General features: G+C 31.3%; 1 protein-coding gene across 2 annotated transcripts in view; it reads right to left on the bottom strand.

The window, feature by feature from the left end:
* Window positions 1-1,084: 1,084 nt before the first annotated feature.
* LOC107438127 (SEC14-like protein 4) overlaps window positions 1,085-16,868 on the bottom strand; it is a 34,356-nt gene continuing 18,572 nt past the window's right edge. For both annotated transcript variants that reach the window (XM_016050335.4, XM_087163737.1), the window contains exons 7-13: window positions 14,429-14,526; window positions 14,236-14,311; window positions 11,767-11,847; window positions 7,771-7,857; window positions 5,593-5,699; window positions 4,501-4,813; window positions 1,085-1,237 (exon numbers count right to left, since the gene is read on the bottom strand). In XM_016050335.4, coding sequence (XP_015905821.3) covers window positions 1,140-1,237; window positions 4,501-4,813; window positions 5,593-5,699; window positions 7,771-7,857; window positions 11,767-11,847; window positions 14,236-14,311; window positions 14,429-14,526 — 860 coding nt within the window. In that variant the 3' untranslated portion in view covers window positions 1,085-1,139. The remainder of the gene's footprint in view (window positions 1,238-4,500; window positions 4,814-5,592; window positions 5,700-7,770; window positions 7,858-11,766; window positions 11,848-14,235; window positions 14,312-14,428; window positions 14,527-16,868) is intronic.

Genomic DNA, 16,868 nt, shown 5'->3' with positions numbered 1-16,868 from the left:
CCCCATTAGAAATATGCTCTCGCTTGTTACCATAGCAACAGAAAGCCCCAGACTTTCAGTCTGGAGGAGTTCTCCTCAAAGCCATGCTATATTAAACAAGAACAAAGCGAAATGTGAGGAAAGTGATCGAAAAACTACTGTACGAGTAGTTCCGTGGAGGAGGGGGTTGCAAGCAGCATTCTGGACCCCAAATAGAATTTAAGTTAAGGTATTAAAGATATTAAATTATAAAAGCTGGAGATACAGTTCTAAAAATTGATGAGCGAGCTGGGAGAGAACCCCTCAGATATTCAAACGATAATATAATAAAGTGACAAAAATAGAAACGATAAATTTTTTAACCAGAGACAACAAAATGAAAGATGGGGTAAAGCGTGAAACTGTGAACCATTTACTATGTGTACCACATAAGATATAGCAAATTTTTCAGGTTGTAATAAATGTTCGGCACAGATGGAGACACAATATTTATTAGGAAAAGTATTCATCGCAAGTTTATATTTTTTTGAAATTATGTATAAATCAAATCTGCCAACTTTTACCGAGGAAATATTTCCCAAGCGGTTGTGAAAGACAAATTGAAATACAATTACAGATGACATCAACTTTTCACAATTGCTATGGCTTACACTCATTTTCGTTTTTATAACTTTGTTCGTATGTATAAGATTAATTTTTTTTGCATTTAGTGATAGACAAAATCAAATTAAATTCATAATACCAAGAATTAAAAAGAAATTAAATAAGATTCATTACCACTTTAAATATAAAAGTGAAATACTATAATAATCTGTAGTTGTTTACTAGTATGCATAAATTAACACTAATATTTATAAGTTTCAAAATTAAATTTTGTATCACTTTTAAAATTTTTTTTTTTTTCAAAAATTTTCTAAAGCCATTTTTTTTACTGTGAATTTTTAATCTCTTGCTCTTGCTGTTCTAAACATTAAGAATCATATTGGGTAAAATTTTATTATGTATACATGTGAACCTAACTTATTTTTAGGTTCTAAAAACTATGAAAACTTTGAACCAACCTAATGTATGTTCAAACATCTCTAAAAAAAGCTTTCAGAAAAGATTATTTGTTAAACGGAAATATTTATTCATGTATAGAAGAACAATAATTTCACATTTTAGTTGTTTGATATTTCACTTGGAGGTATGATTTTAGTTTTATAAATGATTTCTTTATTTGTCACCCAACTGTAAGTATTATCAAACACCAGTTCATCTGAAAAAAAAAAAATGAAAAAAAGATGAGCTTTTCTATACATTTAGATCTAAAAACCGAAGGTCGTTTAATACGTCCTTAGAAAAAGAGATTAAAAGGAAAAAAACAATTTGGGTTGAATTTTTTATTTTTCATCAGAATTTTTTTCTCCTTTTTTAAACCGTCCAAAATGTAGAATTTTTGAAGGTTTTTAAATTAGGCATTTGTTTGGACAATGACCTTTGCGTTTAAGTGAATCGTTTTGGGTTAAATCTTTTGATTATAATGCATTGTATGGCGATTCGTCATCGATATTGATCAGGTATGTATTCTAGAACTGTGTTAATGGAAGAGAATTATTTCTTTGCCAAATGAGCTAAACTAGCCTCCAAATCGATGACAAGATAACATTTGTTCTAAACTAAAAACAGCCTCCATCTAGTCGAGATATATTTTAAATCGAATTTTTCCATGTAAAATTGAAGTCTCTGTATCGTGTGATATGCCTTTTTTGGATGTACAACCTCGTTTAAAGTTATTTATGCAATTTTATACGATTGAAAACGCAAGACTAGATGTACCATGAACTTCATACAACTCGAAATATTTTTTGGTCTTAAATCTTTAAAATAGATGTGTTTGATAACTGCAAAGAACTTACTTCTTTCGTTTTTTCCAACAAATTAAAGTTTGTATATTTAAAAGACTACGGCAATGAAACTACGTGACGGATATAGTTGGAACTTTGACTACAGTTTAGCGAGGAATGACGATTACCAAAAGCAAGCCTTTTTGACGCTACGAGTTTCATCTTTAGGATTTTCTAACAACCCTCGTACATGTTACAAAACTGAGAAACAGTGAAATAATTGTTGTAATAAACCCGACAATATCTAAAAATAAGGACAGCTTAATTTTTTATTTCAAGCTTTGAATTATTATGAATATGCAGAACTAAAAAATATGTAAAAGTTGGTAAAATATAAAGCGGACGCACGTGATGTAGTGTCAGAAATACAGCAGCGATAGCAACGCCACTCTGGTTACGTATAAATGCACTTCAGATTGGGTGCAACTGATTAACCATTTTTCAGGAGAGCATTTAAAGCGAATATAAAGTCGTGCTAAGATGGATGCCTCTTAAACAGAAAGACGCGCACTATCACGTTTTCACTCTGTAGAAGGTAAGTGTAATGCAGATATTTCTCATTAAATGTTTCTTGTTTACGAATACAGTCAAGAGTAAGCGGCCATATGTTTTCGCGAAAAGCGTATAACATGACATCATGCAAGCAGCATGATCTCCAATGAATCTGTTACCACTAAAGATCAAAAAACGTTATTATGCACATTTAGCTCATCTGTAAATTATTTAGGGTAATCCGTTAGAGTATGAAGTCAAGTGTCTTCCGCAATTTACCAAATTAATGTGTGCATTAACGGCTTTCGCATAATTAAATTTTCAAACGCTTGTTTTTCTCAGACTATCAATTAATTTGTTGGTTGTTTGATTATATTTATTGACTTGATTCTTTAGACATTTAAGAACAAATCAATGACATTATGATAATTTCTTTCTAGTTTTTTCTAATAATATTTTAAACCGTTTATTCTTTGTATTATAGTCTTTAAAGTGATTGGGGATTGATTCAATTTGATTTTAATAACTTGATTTTTAAGTCAGCGAAAAATGAATTAAGAAAGCATTTTATTTATTTAAGCGTATAAAAACGTTGTTGTTCCAGCAAAGATCTTATTTTCCTCTAAACGAGTACCTTATAAGTAATGAGCAGATGATGTAGATAATTCCCAGATTACCAAAGTAATTTGAAAAACAAAACAATGTATTGGCATTTTAAGGGGTCACCCTATCTAATCTGCGCATTAACTAGACTGCTATAACTGATTTTTACGCAGTAAAAGTAACAAATTCTTTGCTACCGTAGACAAAACAATTCAAGGCAATAGAAGAGTTACGACTTGTAATATTTGTGTAGCACTTACACTGAGTACACGAACAGTGTTATCACTTTTTGCCACTAAAAATTGTACTACTTGCGTTGCTCTGTCTTGAACGTATCCATCTTATCTTAACATCAACAATCATTTTAAATACATACATAATATACACTACATGTTAATCTTATATAATATACACTACATGCTAATCATACATAATATACACTATACGCTAAACATATAAGCTAATCAACACGCTAATCAATTCCTTCAGAACTCCGAGCTCTTCTGCTATTAGTATCTACGAGAACTTTTCTTTTATGGGGACATCTTAAAAGCCATGTTCCCGTAGAAAGAACAGCACACGTCTTACAGCGGCGAATTTAGGACCCGAGACATAGTGTAAAGAGAAAGTCACTACCCGTCCACGAGACATGCTACACAAGCAACCAGGAGTTGCCATAGCTAAGAAATATAAATACTGACAGAGCTCACATCTTTTTGAAATAACGTTTTAGAAGTAATGAGATAGTTTGTGATATTTTGTTATAATGATATAAATAGTATACTGTATACGTACACTTTCATCAGCTTAGGAATACAGCCAATTTATTTTCACACTTAAAATATCGCAATTAAAATGTATGCCAACAGTTGGCGCTGCTTATTAATAAAATGGTAAATTAATGTTTATGCTGCACACTCCAAACCATTAGTTCTCTATAGTGCGACTTTGAGGAGAACTCCTCCAGTCTAAAAGTCTGGGCTGTCTGCTACTATGGTAACAAGTGAGAGCACATTTTTATCGAGGGTGAAATGGAGGAAAGAAAGTGTCGATTGGTTTACTCACGCCGAGGTAAGCCAAGATTAAAACAAAACTATTCACCCCACTTACCTATTCGAAGTGACTTTTCCACATAACCATAGTACCCGCCATGACGCGAGACAGGTGTCTGGAGGAGTTCTCCTGAAAGCTGACTATACCAATGGAGTGAACGGCGTCTTTACCGGTTGCGCTACAAGGAGGGCCTTGCTTTCAGTGATGCCACAGTTAATTTTTGTGTTTTCCTCATGTTTTTTTTCTCCAAATTTTTTATTTTTATTTATTTATTTATATTTATTTATTTATTTATTTTCCGTGTATGTGCAAATTACGCTACTATATAATTCTCCGTTTCCCTGCGCCAGCGGGTCGTAAGAAAAGTTCAATTTTGACTACCCAGTTTTCAGAAAATTAGAAGCCTGACCGGAATCATTTATTTACTTAAAAGACAATATCAAGTGGTTGGGGGAGAAAAAAAAAACTAAAATCGAAGATTACTTACATAGTCCTGCATTGAGACACTTGAAAGTTCCCGTTTCTGGATACATATGACACTCGACTCTGTGAGGAGTTATTATTTCAGTTGATTCTTCTGCTTCGTCTTCTTTCAAACTCAGGCCAAATCGTATATCATAATCTATTGTCTGAAAATCCCACTGAATAACAGTTTTAGGTTCTTTAACCATAAGTTCTATTCTAGAAGCACATCCACATTCCACGACGATTCGCGTAGCGGCAGGATCATTTTCAAGTATGCCAAGTTGTTGATATAACATTAGACTTTCAGGGACTGGTTCATTTAGAGGCATTAGGTACTAAAAAAAATTTTAATAATTAGTTAGTTATTGAACTATGCTTATATACGCCAGAAATAGGTTGTTTGACTCGTTATTTACAGAATACTTTTCTCTTTAATTTTTTTTAAACATTTTTTACTTTTATTTCCAATGGCAGACATGAAAGACAAATTTGTAACTTAGAACAATATAAAGAAAGAACAAAAAGCGTTTTTTTTTTTGTTCTTTCTTTATATTGTTCTCAGCTACAAATTTGTCGTTCATGTCTGCCATTGGAAATTAAAAAAAAAAGTAAATAAAAAAAATGTTTAAAAAAAATTAAACATATCTTATAGGATATCCATATAATACTTGCTGCAATCTGGTGTGCATGGGTTAAATGGGTAAAAAGATATGTTGGGTCAAGAATCCCATGCTTACTTTATTACATTAATGACATATCTCTTTAATTTCAATTGCAAATGACTGATAAACAGAAACAATGCGAAATTCTGCTTCAATATCATGCTGATATTTGGTGCACGTTATCACATAAATGTAGATTTAATTATGATAAAAAGAAAAGTTAATTTTCAAAATTGATTCCTTTTTACGTGAAAAAGAAGAATTTCTTATTCAGATTTCTTCCTACTTCCTAATCAAACTCTTGCATTTAACCAAAGGTCTGTCTGTATAATAGATAATATTTAACTGATACTAAAAGTTATATTTATTCACATTATTTCCGTTATTTTAAAAAAATCCTGTTCAAAGTTTTCAATTTTTAAAAGAGGTACAAAAAATGATATAATTCATACCATGGATGCACACTCAGGATTTCCATCTTCATCAACTTTAGTTCCTCCAATTGATACAGGCAGTATATTAGAATCGATATTTCTTGTAATAATTGATGGCGCATCCTCTAAAAAAAACGATTAAAATTAAGTGACTCAGGAATAAAAAGAAGGATGTTAATTTGATTATCATGTTACATGAATGAGGAACTACCGAAAATGTAGGATGATTTAAAAATTCAATGAAAGACTAATAAAAAGAAATAAAAATCTATGGTTTACAGCATTCTGCTATGGAAAAAAAAAACTTTCCTTCAAGTTTCCGGGTATAATTAAAAAGTTTAAAAACTGATGGCACTGTTGATCAGAAAAAGTATAAACCAATGCTTTTCGCTGCATGTCATTTAAACTGAAATATTTGCATGGATGTTAGTTAATTTTATCTCTACACTGCGCAGTGATGCGCTCATTTTGAAAATAGTTTATCTCCTCTAGCAGTGAAATTTGAAACTTAGTGAGAATAAATTCTTTGTTTCCTTTGTAAAAGGCAGCAAACCATGTTCATTTTGAATTTATTTTTGTAATTATTCGGTCCTTTTTGAGATATTCGACACATGTTATATTGATTGATCATACGAAAAATAGGTGTCAAATATAGATGTTTTAACCAATTAATATTGCAACTTAGTATGAGAATCCGATTATTTAATGATTAAAGCTAAGCAAAGTAATAATTTTTTTCATTCTACTCACCGTACAATGTAAAATTATGCAATTTTTTAATCGATTTATACTAACTTTCAAAAGCCATAATGGGTCACTACATTTTTTCATTCCAAGATCGGGTTTATACTATCTTTACCCGCTGCTACTATAAAAGATTTTATTCTTTAAAACTGTTAGTACAGTGTGCAAAATAAGTTCTAATTTAGTGCACTGTACATTAAGTACGATGGTAAGAATAAGAACTTTAAAAAATTCCTAAGTTACCTTCCTCTGATAGAACATACCTTTTATTTTCAATTGATTTGAATCCTCGATTACTAAATTATGGTGATAGCCGAAATTAGGAAAATATGATCCTTATAGTTTCGCCAGGAGAGCGCTTGAAAAGTTTAATAATATATATATAGTATATATCAATCTAAACTTTGAACGAAATCGGTCTTAGAAATAATAATTTAAAAATAAAGTTATTTTGAAATTTTATAACTCCGAAACATTTCTTCTGATTTCGTTCACGTTTTTCATTTCGTCATTTAAAATTAGACAGATCAAAAAGATGCAAAAGTTTGCTTACCTTAAAATTGAGATAAGAATCCCAATTTTTCGACCCTTCTCCCGACTAAACTACTGGACTATATTTTCGAGATTGTGGCTTCGGCCTTAATCTCTGATGGTTAAAAATCCAAATCCACAGAAAAAAGTGGTATGCTTATTCTGATAAAGTACGTTTTTGTGCCTGTTTTCGTAACTTAAGTCTTTTGTAGCACTTACTAATTTGAAACATTAATTCATTAGTATAATTGAAGACAACTTTTTGAACGATTAAAATTTGCACTTACCACATAAAAAATCGATTGCTAGAAAAGATATTTATGATGTTATCCTTATTTTGGCTCATTGTACACTAATAAAAGCATAATCGGCCGGGATAGCCTGGTCGGTAGGGCGCTGGGCCCATGTCCGAGAGTTCGTGGGTTCGAACCCCGCCGACCGAAGACTCCCCGTGTAGTAAAGTGACTGAAGCACGTTAAATCTGTCGAGTTGCAAAAGTCCTCCATGTTCCCATAACAAATCAATATCTCTGATTCAGGTCAAAATTACGATCTGTGAATGAATGAATGGATGTATGAATGGGTCCGCTCTATAAACGGGTGTGACGTATGGTGTGGCAAAAGTCGAATTCTTGGCCATAGATGGCGCCACTGGAAAACAAAAACAATCGCACCTCCTCTGCCTAAACAGGCATATGTCAACGACAACAACAACAACAACAGTGTAATTATTAGTGCAGTACAACAAAAGCATTTCAGCACAATAATTGATCCCCTTCACCAACAGCAGTACTATAGCATAGTACTATAGTATAAAATCAACAACGGCGTGGCACAACCATTAATATACTATTAAATTTATATCACATCGAAATAGTATTGTTTCTAAGTTTCATTAAATACATATTAAAATTTTAAATACCTGAAGGTAAGATTTCCACCTTTGACGTTATTGTTTCAGGCAATACAGATTTAGACCAGCTCCAAATAAAGTTAAAAAATGATGGAGCTGAAAAAGTGTACACTATCTTTTAAAATAATAATAGATGGATTATTTACTAATTATATTTATTTAAGAGCGATAATAAAAGAAACTGGGAGCTGACTGCCGAAGAATATAAAATTGTGCTTTCTGAAAATATTCTTTCTTAGAATTCTTGGACATAGATGGCGCCACTGAAAAACGAGAAACGCATACTCTGCCTTAAATTTGCTCGGTTTCACCAAGCAGGCTTGCTAGTGTGGCATGTGACATTAGAAACAACAACAACAACAAAAGTATTCTAATTTATAACACAAGTTTTTGAAAGCATTGCTTACATTTTTATGCGTCAAATTAAATAAATAAAATAACAGGGAGTCTGTTAAGAGACTTGGACAAATATATTATTTTTTCAGTTTAATCCATTAATGCGTGATATTTAATATCGCAATCCATATCGTAAAAAAGGCGTAGTACTTATTGTTACCTAAAATCACCATTGTAATTAGACCCTAACCTTGCATAATCTAATATAATCTAACTTAACTAGGTCTACTCGGCTACGTCATAGCACATAATTTTAATGGTATTGGTATCAGAACTTTCAAACAATCCCTGAGAAAATACAGTCAGTAAAGATATATTCTTAAAGTTTTTATCGCCTAGTTGAATGGTTTAATTATAATAAAATTAAGTATAACTGAATAAATTAAAATAATATAGTAAGTGTAATTTAGATTATTGCGTTGAAGTTTTTTTTCAATGATGAAAATTGATATACATGTGACTTTCTTTTTGTTCCTAACCTTCTAGTATTTTATCTTAATATTGTTAATCAGCTGACCAGACTGTGTAGGGGTCCGGGAACTGGCCTCGCACCAGAAAGGTTCTGGGTTTGAATCCCGGACAAGGCATGGATGTTCTTTCATTCTCTGTACTATCTGTCCTTACTGTGGGAGCAACGTTGGCCTACCTAATATGGCACCCCTGAAAGAGCGGCCATAAAAAACTGCCCTTCAGGTGCCTGTATGACTTAGGTCGTTCTCCAGGTGGGCAATGGAAAAAAATTGTTAATTATGCTTTATATTTTCATTAATACTTATTCATACTACAAAATATTTTCTGCTACCATATTCTTCAGTAACAATAATTCAATTATCTTGTGGTTTAAATAATTAAAATAGCTAGTTAAAACGCAAGTAAAAACTTAAAGAGTGCATACTAAAATTTTTTTAAGATATGCGTCTTAAATATGAGGAAATAAGCATAACTTAAAATTAGATAGTCATATTTTCGGGCTAACATAGTCATATTTTCGGGCTATATTAACAGAATATGAAATAGGAACAAATGTGAACAGAACAGAAATAAAGTAAATTCCTAATAGGATTTAAAAAAAAAAACGTTAAAAACTTTTTTTAAGAAAAATACAAATGAAAAAATTTACGAACAAAAGCTAGCTATCAAAAACTAATATAGTTTCTGTAGGAAATGAAAAATGGCTCGCGTGATACCGTCAAATTACGTTAGAGATAGACGCACCACTTCTCATAAATATAAAGAAATGCAATAGGAATGCACAAAAAACTAATTGTTAACTAGTTCATTTGTAAGCATTTAAAGTGAATGTAAAGTCGAGATAAGAAGTATGCAGCAACAGATATTAGGGGAAACCGTGGCGTTTGCGTGCAGGATATCAACAAATATGATATTATGAACACTCTTAAACAAAAATTCAACTCTATATGTTGACGACCGTTTGTCGTATACAGTGTTTCTCTTAACACTAAGGTTTACGGACATTTCTTATATACCTATCTCTACGAACACGCATCAATATGACGCATGAAAGAATACCATAACAACACTTAGAAAGCAATGTAATTACATACTATAAGAAAAAAATGAAAATATGAGATTTATGGAAAGTTTTTATTATTATAATTTTATCATACACATCTCTCTGATCAACTGACATCACTCTGATCAATTGACATCACTCTGACATCAATTGACATTCCGCGTTTGTTCTCTCTATTATTGCTTATCGGCAGGGCCGGATTAACCTATAGGCACACTAGGCACGTGCCTAGAGCCTACGAAATTCAGGGGCCTACGAATAACTTGGGAGAAAAAAATTTGCTGACAAAAATAATTTAGCTTTAAAAACAACAAGTGTATTTTGCACAAAATTATGAAGATACAAATAAAAATATAATATTTTACGGTAATAAATTATTTTGCAGAATCTTATGATCTAATATATTACTTTTTTGCGATTTTTGGATTCAACGAAATTTTGTATTATGCTGTCGAATTCCAAACTACGCAAAATGTCGTATTCAATAGACATAAGTGCGAGCGATGCCAAACGATCTTGATTCATTGTTAAACGCAAATAATTTTTCATCAACTTTAATCTGGAGAAAGATCTTTCTCCTTCTGCATTTGATCCAAGAATCGACAAATATATTCTTAATGCAATGTGAACGTTAGGAAAAGTATTCACAAGTTTATCTTTAATTTACCTTGCAAATTTATTTATAAATAATTTCAAAAGATTTACTTTTGACAATGTTAATTTCCTTCACTTAGTTATCATAGTCATGAAAACTATGAAGCTATTTGTAGTAAAAATATTTCTTGTAATTAATCTCACTATCAATTTCACTGTTTTCTTTGCTGGTTTGTTGTTGTATTGTTGACGTGAAGTGTTTACATAGTTATCGATCGAACTAATCATAATGGTATTATCGATATCAGCTGCAATATCGGCAGTATGTCGGTATTGCAGATAAAGTTCGATAAACAAGTTTGTAAATTAAAATCCATATTAATAAAAATGTGGAAAAAAATATGCAAGAAAATGTTAGCATATATTTTGAAAAGAGGGGAGGAGGGGGGGAAGGAGGGGAGGGCCCAAAAACGACTATGCCTGGGGCCTACGAAAGGTATAATCCGGCTCTGCTTATCGGCAACAGTTATTAATCGCTTGTTTCATTTGGGATAACGATATCAGACAACGGATCGAAGTATTGTCGGTACATTCCTATTCATTATTGATGTGATGTTTGCATGCTTACTCAAAATTTTGTTTAAATTTGCGATCGCGTCAAATTGGCGCATACAAAGAGAATTTCAATATTTCAACGCTTTTGAAGAAAATTGATTTCAATGAATATTTAACTCAATCAGTGGATAAAAGTCATAACAAGAGATAAAATAAAAAGGCAAACGGGTTTTGTAATTTTCCTCATAAAATTCGAAATTCGTCAAAATGACGCGTCCCGTAAGCCTAGTGTTAAGCAGAAAACATAATTTGACAGCAAGAGCCCGCTGCATTCTCACCTTCTGCTACCAAATATCGTATAACTGCACGTTGTTGTGTTCTGTACACAACCATATTTAGCGTGACTTTACATTTCTTATAAATGCTATCATGCGAACTTACTTATCTGTTACACGCAATCTGTGCACTCCTCATATTTACAACCATGAAGGGTGACGCTTCTAAACTAAACTAAACTCAGTGGCGCGACAGCCCATAGAGGGTCAAGGCCTGCTGTGCCCATCTCAGTTTTCTTGACCTTGGGCTCTGAGGTGCAGGAGCAGATGTTCCTGTCGGGTGGTCAGCCGAACGCGGAACCCCCAGTGTTTAGTTCCCAAGCATGCTTGGAACTCATTTATCGACCCATTGAAGGGATGAAAGGCTGAGTCAACCTTGCCCGGCCCGAGGATCGAACCAGGGACCTGTAGGGTGACGCTTCTATTGCAACTATATTTCTGACACTGTCACGCACGTTTACCTTTTCACTAGAGAAACTCTTTGTGTAATTTTAGATACACGTTTGAAAATGAAATGAAAATTTAGATCATATTCATTAGTATAAAATTTCTAGATCACATTTTAGTTAGTATAAATTTTAACATACTCACTATTCACAATGTATACAGCTTTCATATTCTCAGGATAGTTAGCTTCATACTTTTTCAGTATGAAGTATGTATGCTGTACAACTATATAAAAAATGTCAAAATAATTGCAAAATTAAAAATGGCAACGACAAAAGAAAAAACTTGTTATTTATATAAGGGCCTTAAAGTTCAAGATTTTTCTTCGTGCTTTAAAGCATAAGGTTATCAAATTTTTGTTTAGTTTAAAACCTATACCAGTGTCTCGGCTTAAAACTTTTGGCAAAAAAAATCAAGCTAATTTACAGGAATATCTCATATTGCACGAGTGACAGTGGCTTTTAACTCATCTCTTGTTTGCTAACTCATTCAATTTTGCTTGTTGTAATGTATTTTTCAAATGAACCTTTACAGAACTTACAGGAGTCAATTTATATTGCACCAGTGACAGTGGCTTCAAACTCACCTCTTGTTTGGTAGTTTCAACTTTTGCTTGTTGTGGTGTATTTTTCAAATTACATTTGCAGAATTTATAGGACTCAACATACATTGCGCCAATGACAGTGGCTCCTAACTGACCTCTAATTTTCTAAAACTTAAAGCTTTTGCTTGTTGTATTGCATTTTTCTAGTAGACTTTTACAGCATTTGCAGGAGTCAGCTCATATTGCACCAGTGACAGTGGCTTCCAATTCACTTATTGTATGCTATTGCTATGAACTCTTACTTATTGTAGTGTATTTTTAAAATAGGTTTGACAAAAGTTGTGAATATTTAATGAATAAAAATGGTTTCACTGGCTAGCATTCTTAACTAATATTTTTAGAATACTTTTTAGAAATGAAGTAAGAGATATACTCACATTAGGGTTCAATAATGAATATTTATGCGAGAAAAAACAAATACAATATAGAAATCTGACATATAACTATTGAGAAAGTGGGTATACAAAACATTAAAACATGTTTGATAGTAAATTAAAATTTGGATATATTTTTAATAATCATACTCATCTCTGTTTTTTCCAGCAATCAAACAGATTTTGATTTTTGTATTCTCTCCCCTCTTTGGGGAGCAGAATAATTCGAACTTAAATTTTAGTCAGAACAAGCTAAAAGAATTTGGGTTATTATTTTACGTATTTTAAAAATGAAGAGATCTGTTTTCGATCTTAATATTTCTTAAAATTTAATAAGGTTGATTTAAACCTGAGGGGTTTGAGAGTTGATGATTTATTCCTGAGGAGTTGATGATTTATTCTTGTCGAAAATAAGTGGAACAGTTTTTATTTCGCTGAAAGAAATACAGGTTATTTTTTTAGATTTCGATGACGTTTTTGTTTTTTTCTCGCTAAATATAAGAATATCAATAAATATATCTGATAAGAATTCATAATCTCGCTAAATATATCTGATAAGAATTCCTAAAATATACATTGCTAAGGGTGATAATTATGAAACATTCTATATATATGGTATATTGTCTATACCAGGGGTGGCCAAGCTCCTTGTTAGTCGAGCCGTTTTTCAAAATTAAAAATTTTTCATGAGCCGCAATTAAATACGTATTTAAAAGGTATGCAAAAAAGGTATTAATTTTTTTACATAATTTATATTTTTTGAAAACATAAATAAAAGTACAAAATATGTGTATTGAATTTAAATATTAAAAATTAAACACATTTATTTCAAATTTGGTGAATAATTGGTGACAGCACTTCTCAGTAATTCTTTGAAATGCTGGTCAGTTGATACTGATCGGTGTTTGGATTTCACGAATTTTAAAGTGGAATAAAATGATTCACTTAAGTACGTTGTTCCGAATATTGAAATAATTCGACAAGCAGCCTTTTTTTATTCAGGATACTTCGATTCTGGTACAAATTTTCAAAATTCAGTAATCGACATCGATTTATATTTTAATTGTAGAGCTTGATCTTGTTGCATCTCAATTAATTCTAATTATCCAGATGCTTTTTGTGTCATATTTATATTGGAAATGGAAAACTCACCTTGAATTGAACAACGTTGTACTTAGTCTTTTATATTTGTTCTCAGTAATTTAAAAGACATTTTGAACCCATAAGGAAAGATAATAATTTTTTAAAATATAATAGCACAAAAATGAAAAGGGAACTCTGGTACATTTATCGAGAGCCACAAATAATCCTTCAAAGAGCCGCATGTTGGCCACCCCTGGTCTATACGGTTAGTCAAGGAGAAAATTTGCAGGGTTTTTATTTCTAATTCTTCTTAGAACAATCACAAGTTTCTGAACAAAGCAATTTTTATCGGAAACAATGTTTTACTTGTAAACATTTACAAACAAATTTTATAGAAAAATGCTTAATTCAGAGCAGCTGAAAATCATATTTTACAAAAAAATATATATATATTTGATTCATGTTACGTAGAATACTAAAAATTTAAAAAAAAAAAAAGTAAAAAGAAAAGAATTAAAATTTTCGGATTTAAGCACCGAAATTCAGCTTTACCTCCTCTGTCAACTATAGTAGACCAACTCAAACCGTTGAAGTCCAATATGTATACGTGTTGCTCTAAATGTGATTTCTAGAAAATAATATTTACAATTAAATTCATTTTTCAAACAGTTTTAAAACATGTTTTAAGCTAAGTATCAGAAAAGAGAATTATTTAAATTAGATGAATGGAATTTTCAGAACCTACTCTTTCAGGATAATCTTGCTCTTGTTCCCGAATGTCAGATAAAATAAGATTCGTTATGTAACGGTATAAATCGATTTTAGGAAGTGATAGAACCAGTCCTAGAAATCAAATAAATAAATACTACATTTTGGTAAATAATAAAAAAAAGGAAAATTTTTGTAATAAATATGCAATAGATGTGACAAAAATATGTAATGCAACAACACGCTGAGAGCTAGTGTCCAATATGTTAAACAACATTTGGTATAATCCTCACACATTTGGTAATAGAAAATCCTTAGCAGCCATGTCGTATGATTATGCGGCATGTAAAAGAACCCTGGAGTGCCTTATTGGCTCTTGGCATTTCCGGCAAAATTAAATTCCTAGTGCACTTTAGCATCCAAATAGAGTCTCGGTGCTGCCATCTAGTGTGGCAGAAACTAGACGTTCAAATTAACATGGCCAACGGTATCTCACCCATTGTGGTGGTCCTGAAAGAGTGGATACCACTTCTGGAGAACGCACTAGGTCTGCTCATCGGGAAAACTGATTGTGCAGCTCATAGGAAATAAATAAAAAACATTTGGTATAATTTCATCGCTTAAAAAATAAAATTTTATGATTCTTTTTTTTCGTTTTGTATGTATTTACAAAGCGATTGTTTATGTAACAATATAATTTGTAGTTAAAACACAAAAACGAAATTTGTTATTAAGTCAATGGTTCCACACCCGAGGGTTCCGTCATAGGGTAAAAGAGGTTCCGAAAGAAGGACTTGCTTTTACCTCACAATAATGATTTTTTAAATCTGTATTAATACATAATTAGATCTAATTAAAAATCTGTTCTTTACATAATATTTCAATTTCCTTTATTAAAATTAAATAAAATGCCTAAAATACCCTCATTTATGAAAAACTGCATTAGTAGCTCCCATGCATTTTTCAAATTGCTAAATTTGTTAATAAAGAGATATGTTTCCCTGGAAATCATTTCCAGCGTTTTTAGTAGCTCTTTTAGATTTAATTTCAAGGAAAACTAGAATTCGGCTTTTCTATATTTCATATTCAGCTTCTGTAATTACACCAAAAACAAATTAAAACTAAATTAAATGCAGCTCCAGCAGTGTTAATTCAACAGTCGTACATAAAACCTAATTTAAAACTACTATTGATCAAAACTACGAAAGAAAAAAAAACCATTCCTCTGATTAAATATTTTTAAAGTTAAGTATTTTATTGTTAATTATGCTCACAATAGTTTTTATATACTTTATTTTACATTGTTTTTGGGTCATTCTCACAAAAAGGTGATTTTTTAAGTCCCTTAGTAATAAATATTAGGAAATACAGCAGATTTCTTAATATTTTTCTTCATCATTTTTCGTAAAGTTCTAACTAACAAATCATATGCATTTCTGCTAAATGTATTTAATATTTCATTCTTATTTTTTAATAAACATAACTTCAAAATCCCCTCCTTGGACGTCCCTACGTCTGTGACACAATGTAATTTTTAATGGCTGTTAAACAATTTAAATGTTATTTTAATGATTTTTGTTAGTTAAATATTTATAGTAACTTTTTATTTAATATTTAAAAAAAAAAATTATTTTTATAAAATAAATGACTAGTAAACTTTGTCCATCAAAAATGAAATCTCCCTCCATGGACAATTAATATAGTTCCGTAAATATGCAATAAAAGGCAGCATATGCGAAATCCCTATAAGACAGCTGCTGGGAGGGGTAACCATTCCATTTTATAATGTTAACTATCAGTTGTTTTTGTTTTCTTTGGTGTCAGTTTTGGATTGTTGTGTTCAACTGGGGTTTGGCAAAGTTCTCACCGTATACTCCGTGGACATCATAAAGAAGGTAAGAGAAAATTATTTTATTTTTGATAGATGAATTGTAGATTGCAAAAATAGTATATTTAATAAAAAGAACGGCCCCATTTTTGTAACTTTAAAATTAAAAATCAGAAAAATTCAAGAACTAGTTTTTGTCTCCTCCGTGGACATAACAAGTCCGCGGAGGAGAAGACACAGTCAATGGAAGAGACAATGTGTTAGATAACCATAATACAATTTTAATAATTAAAAAACTATTTTCTCTTAATTGATATTTCTTTAAAATGGAACAAATGTGTTAATTTGTTTGTATTTTTAAAGAAAGTCAATTAAGTTTGACTTTTTCTTATCGGAGAAGTAAATATTGGCAATTTTTCTAAATAATTTCTGTGATGTTTAATATCTTTTTTCGCTTCAAATTTTAGGGAAAAAAATGGCAAAACCAAAATGTAAAAAAAGAAAGCAATCAAAGGTTCAAATGCAAAAGAGAAGGGAACAGAAAAAACTTAGTATGAGACAAGCTAGACAGAAATTAAAAGAAAACCTTATATTGTTTAAAGAAAGTAAAAAAGAAAAAAAAAAAAAAAAGAGCAAAAAACTTTAAAAT

This window comes from Parasteatoda tepidariorum, chromosome 5 (assembly GCF_982258835.1).
Source record: "Parasteatoda tepidariorum strain Cologne lab strain chromosome 5, Ptep-v5.0, whole genome shotgun sequence".
In the NCBI taxonomy this organism is placed as follows: domain Eukaryota; kingdom Metazoa; phylum Arthropoda; class Arachnida; order Araneae; family Theridiidae; genus Parasteatoda; species Parasteatoda tepidariorum.
The sequence above is the reverse complement of the archived record's forward strand: the minus strand, read 5'-3'. Positions and strand labels throughout refer to the sequence as shown.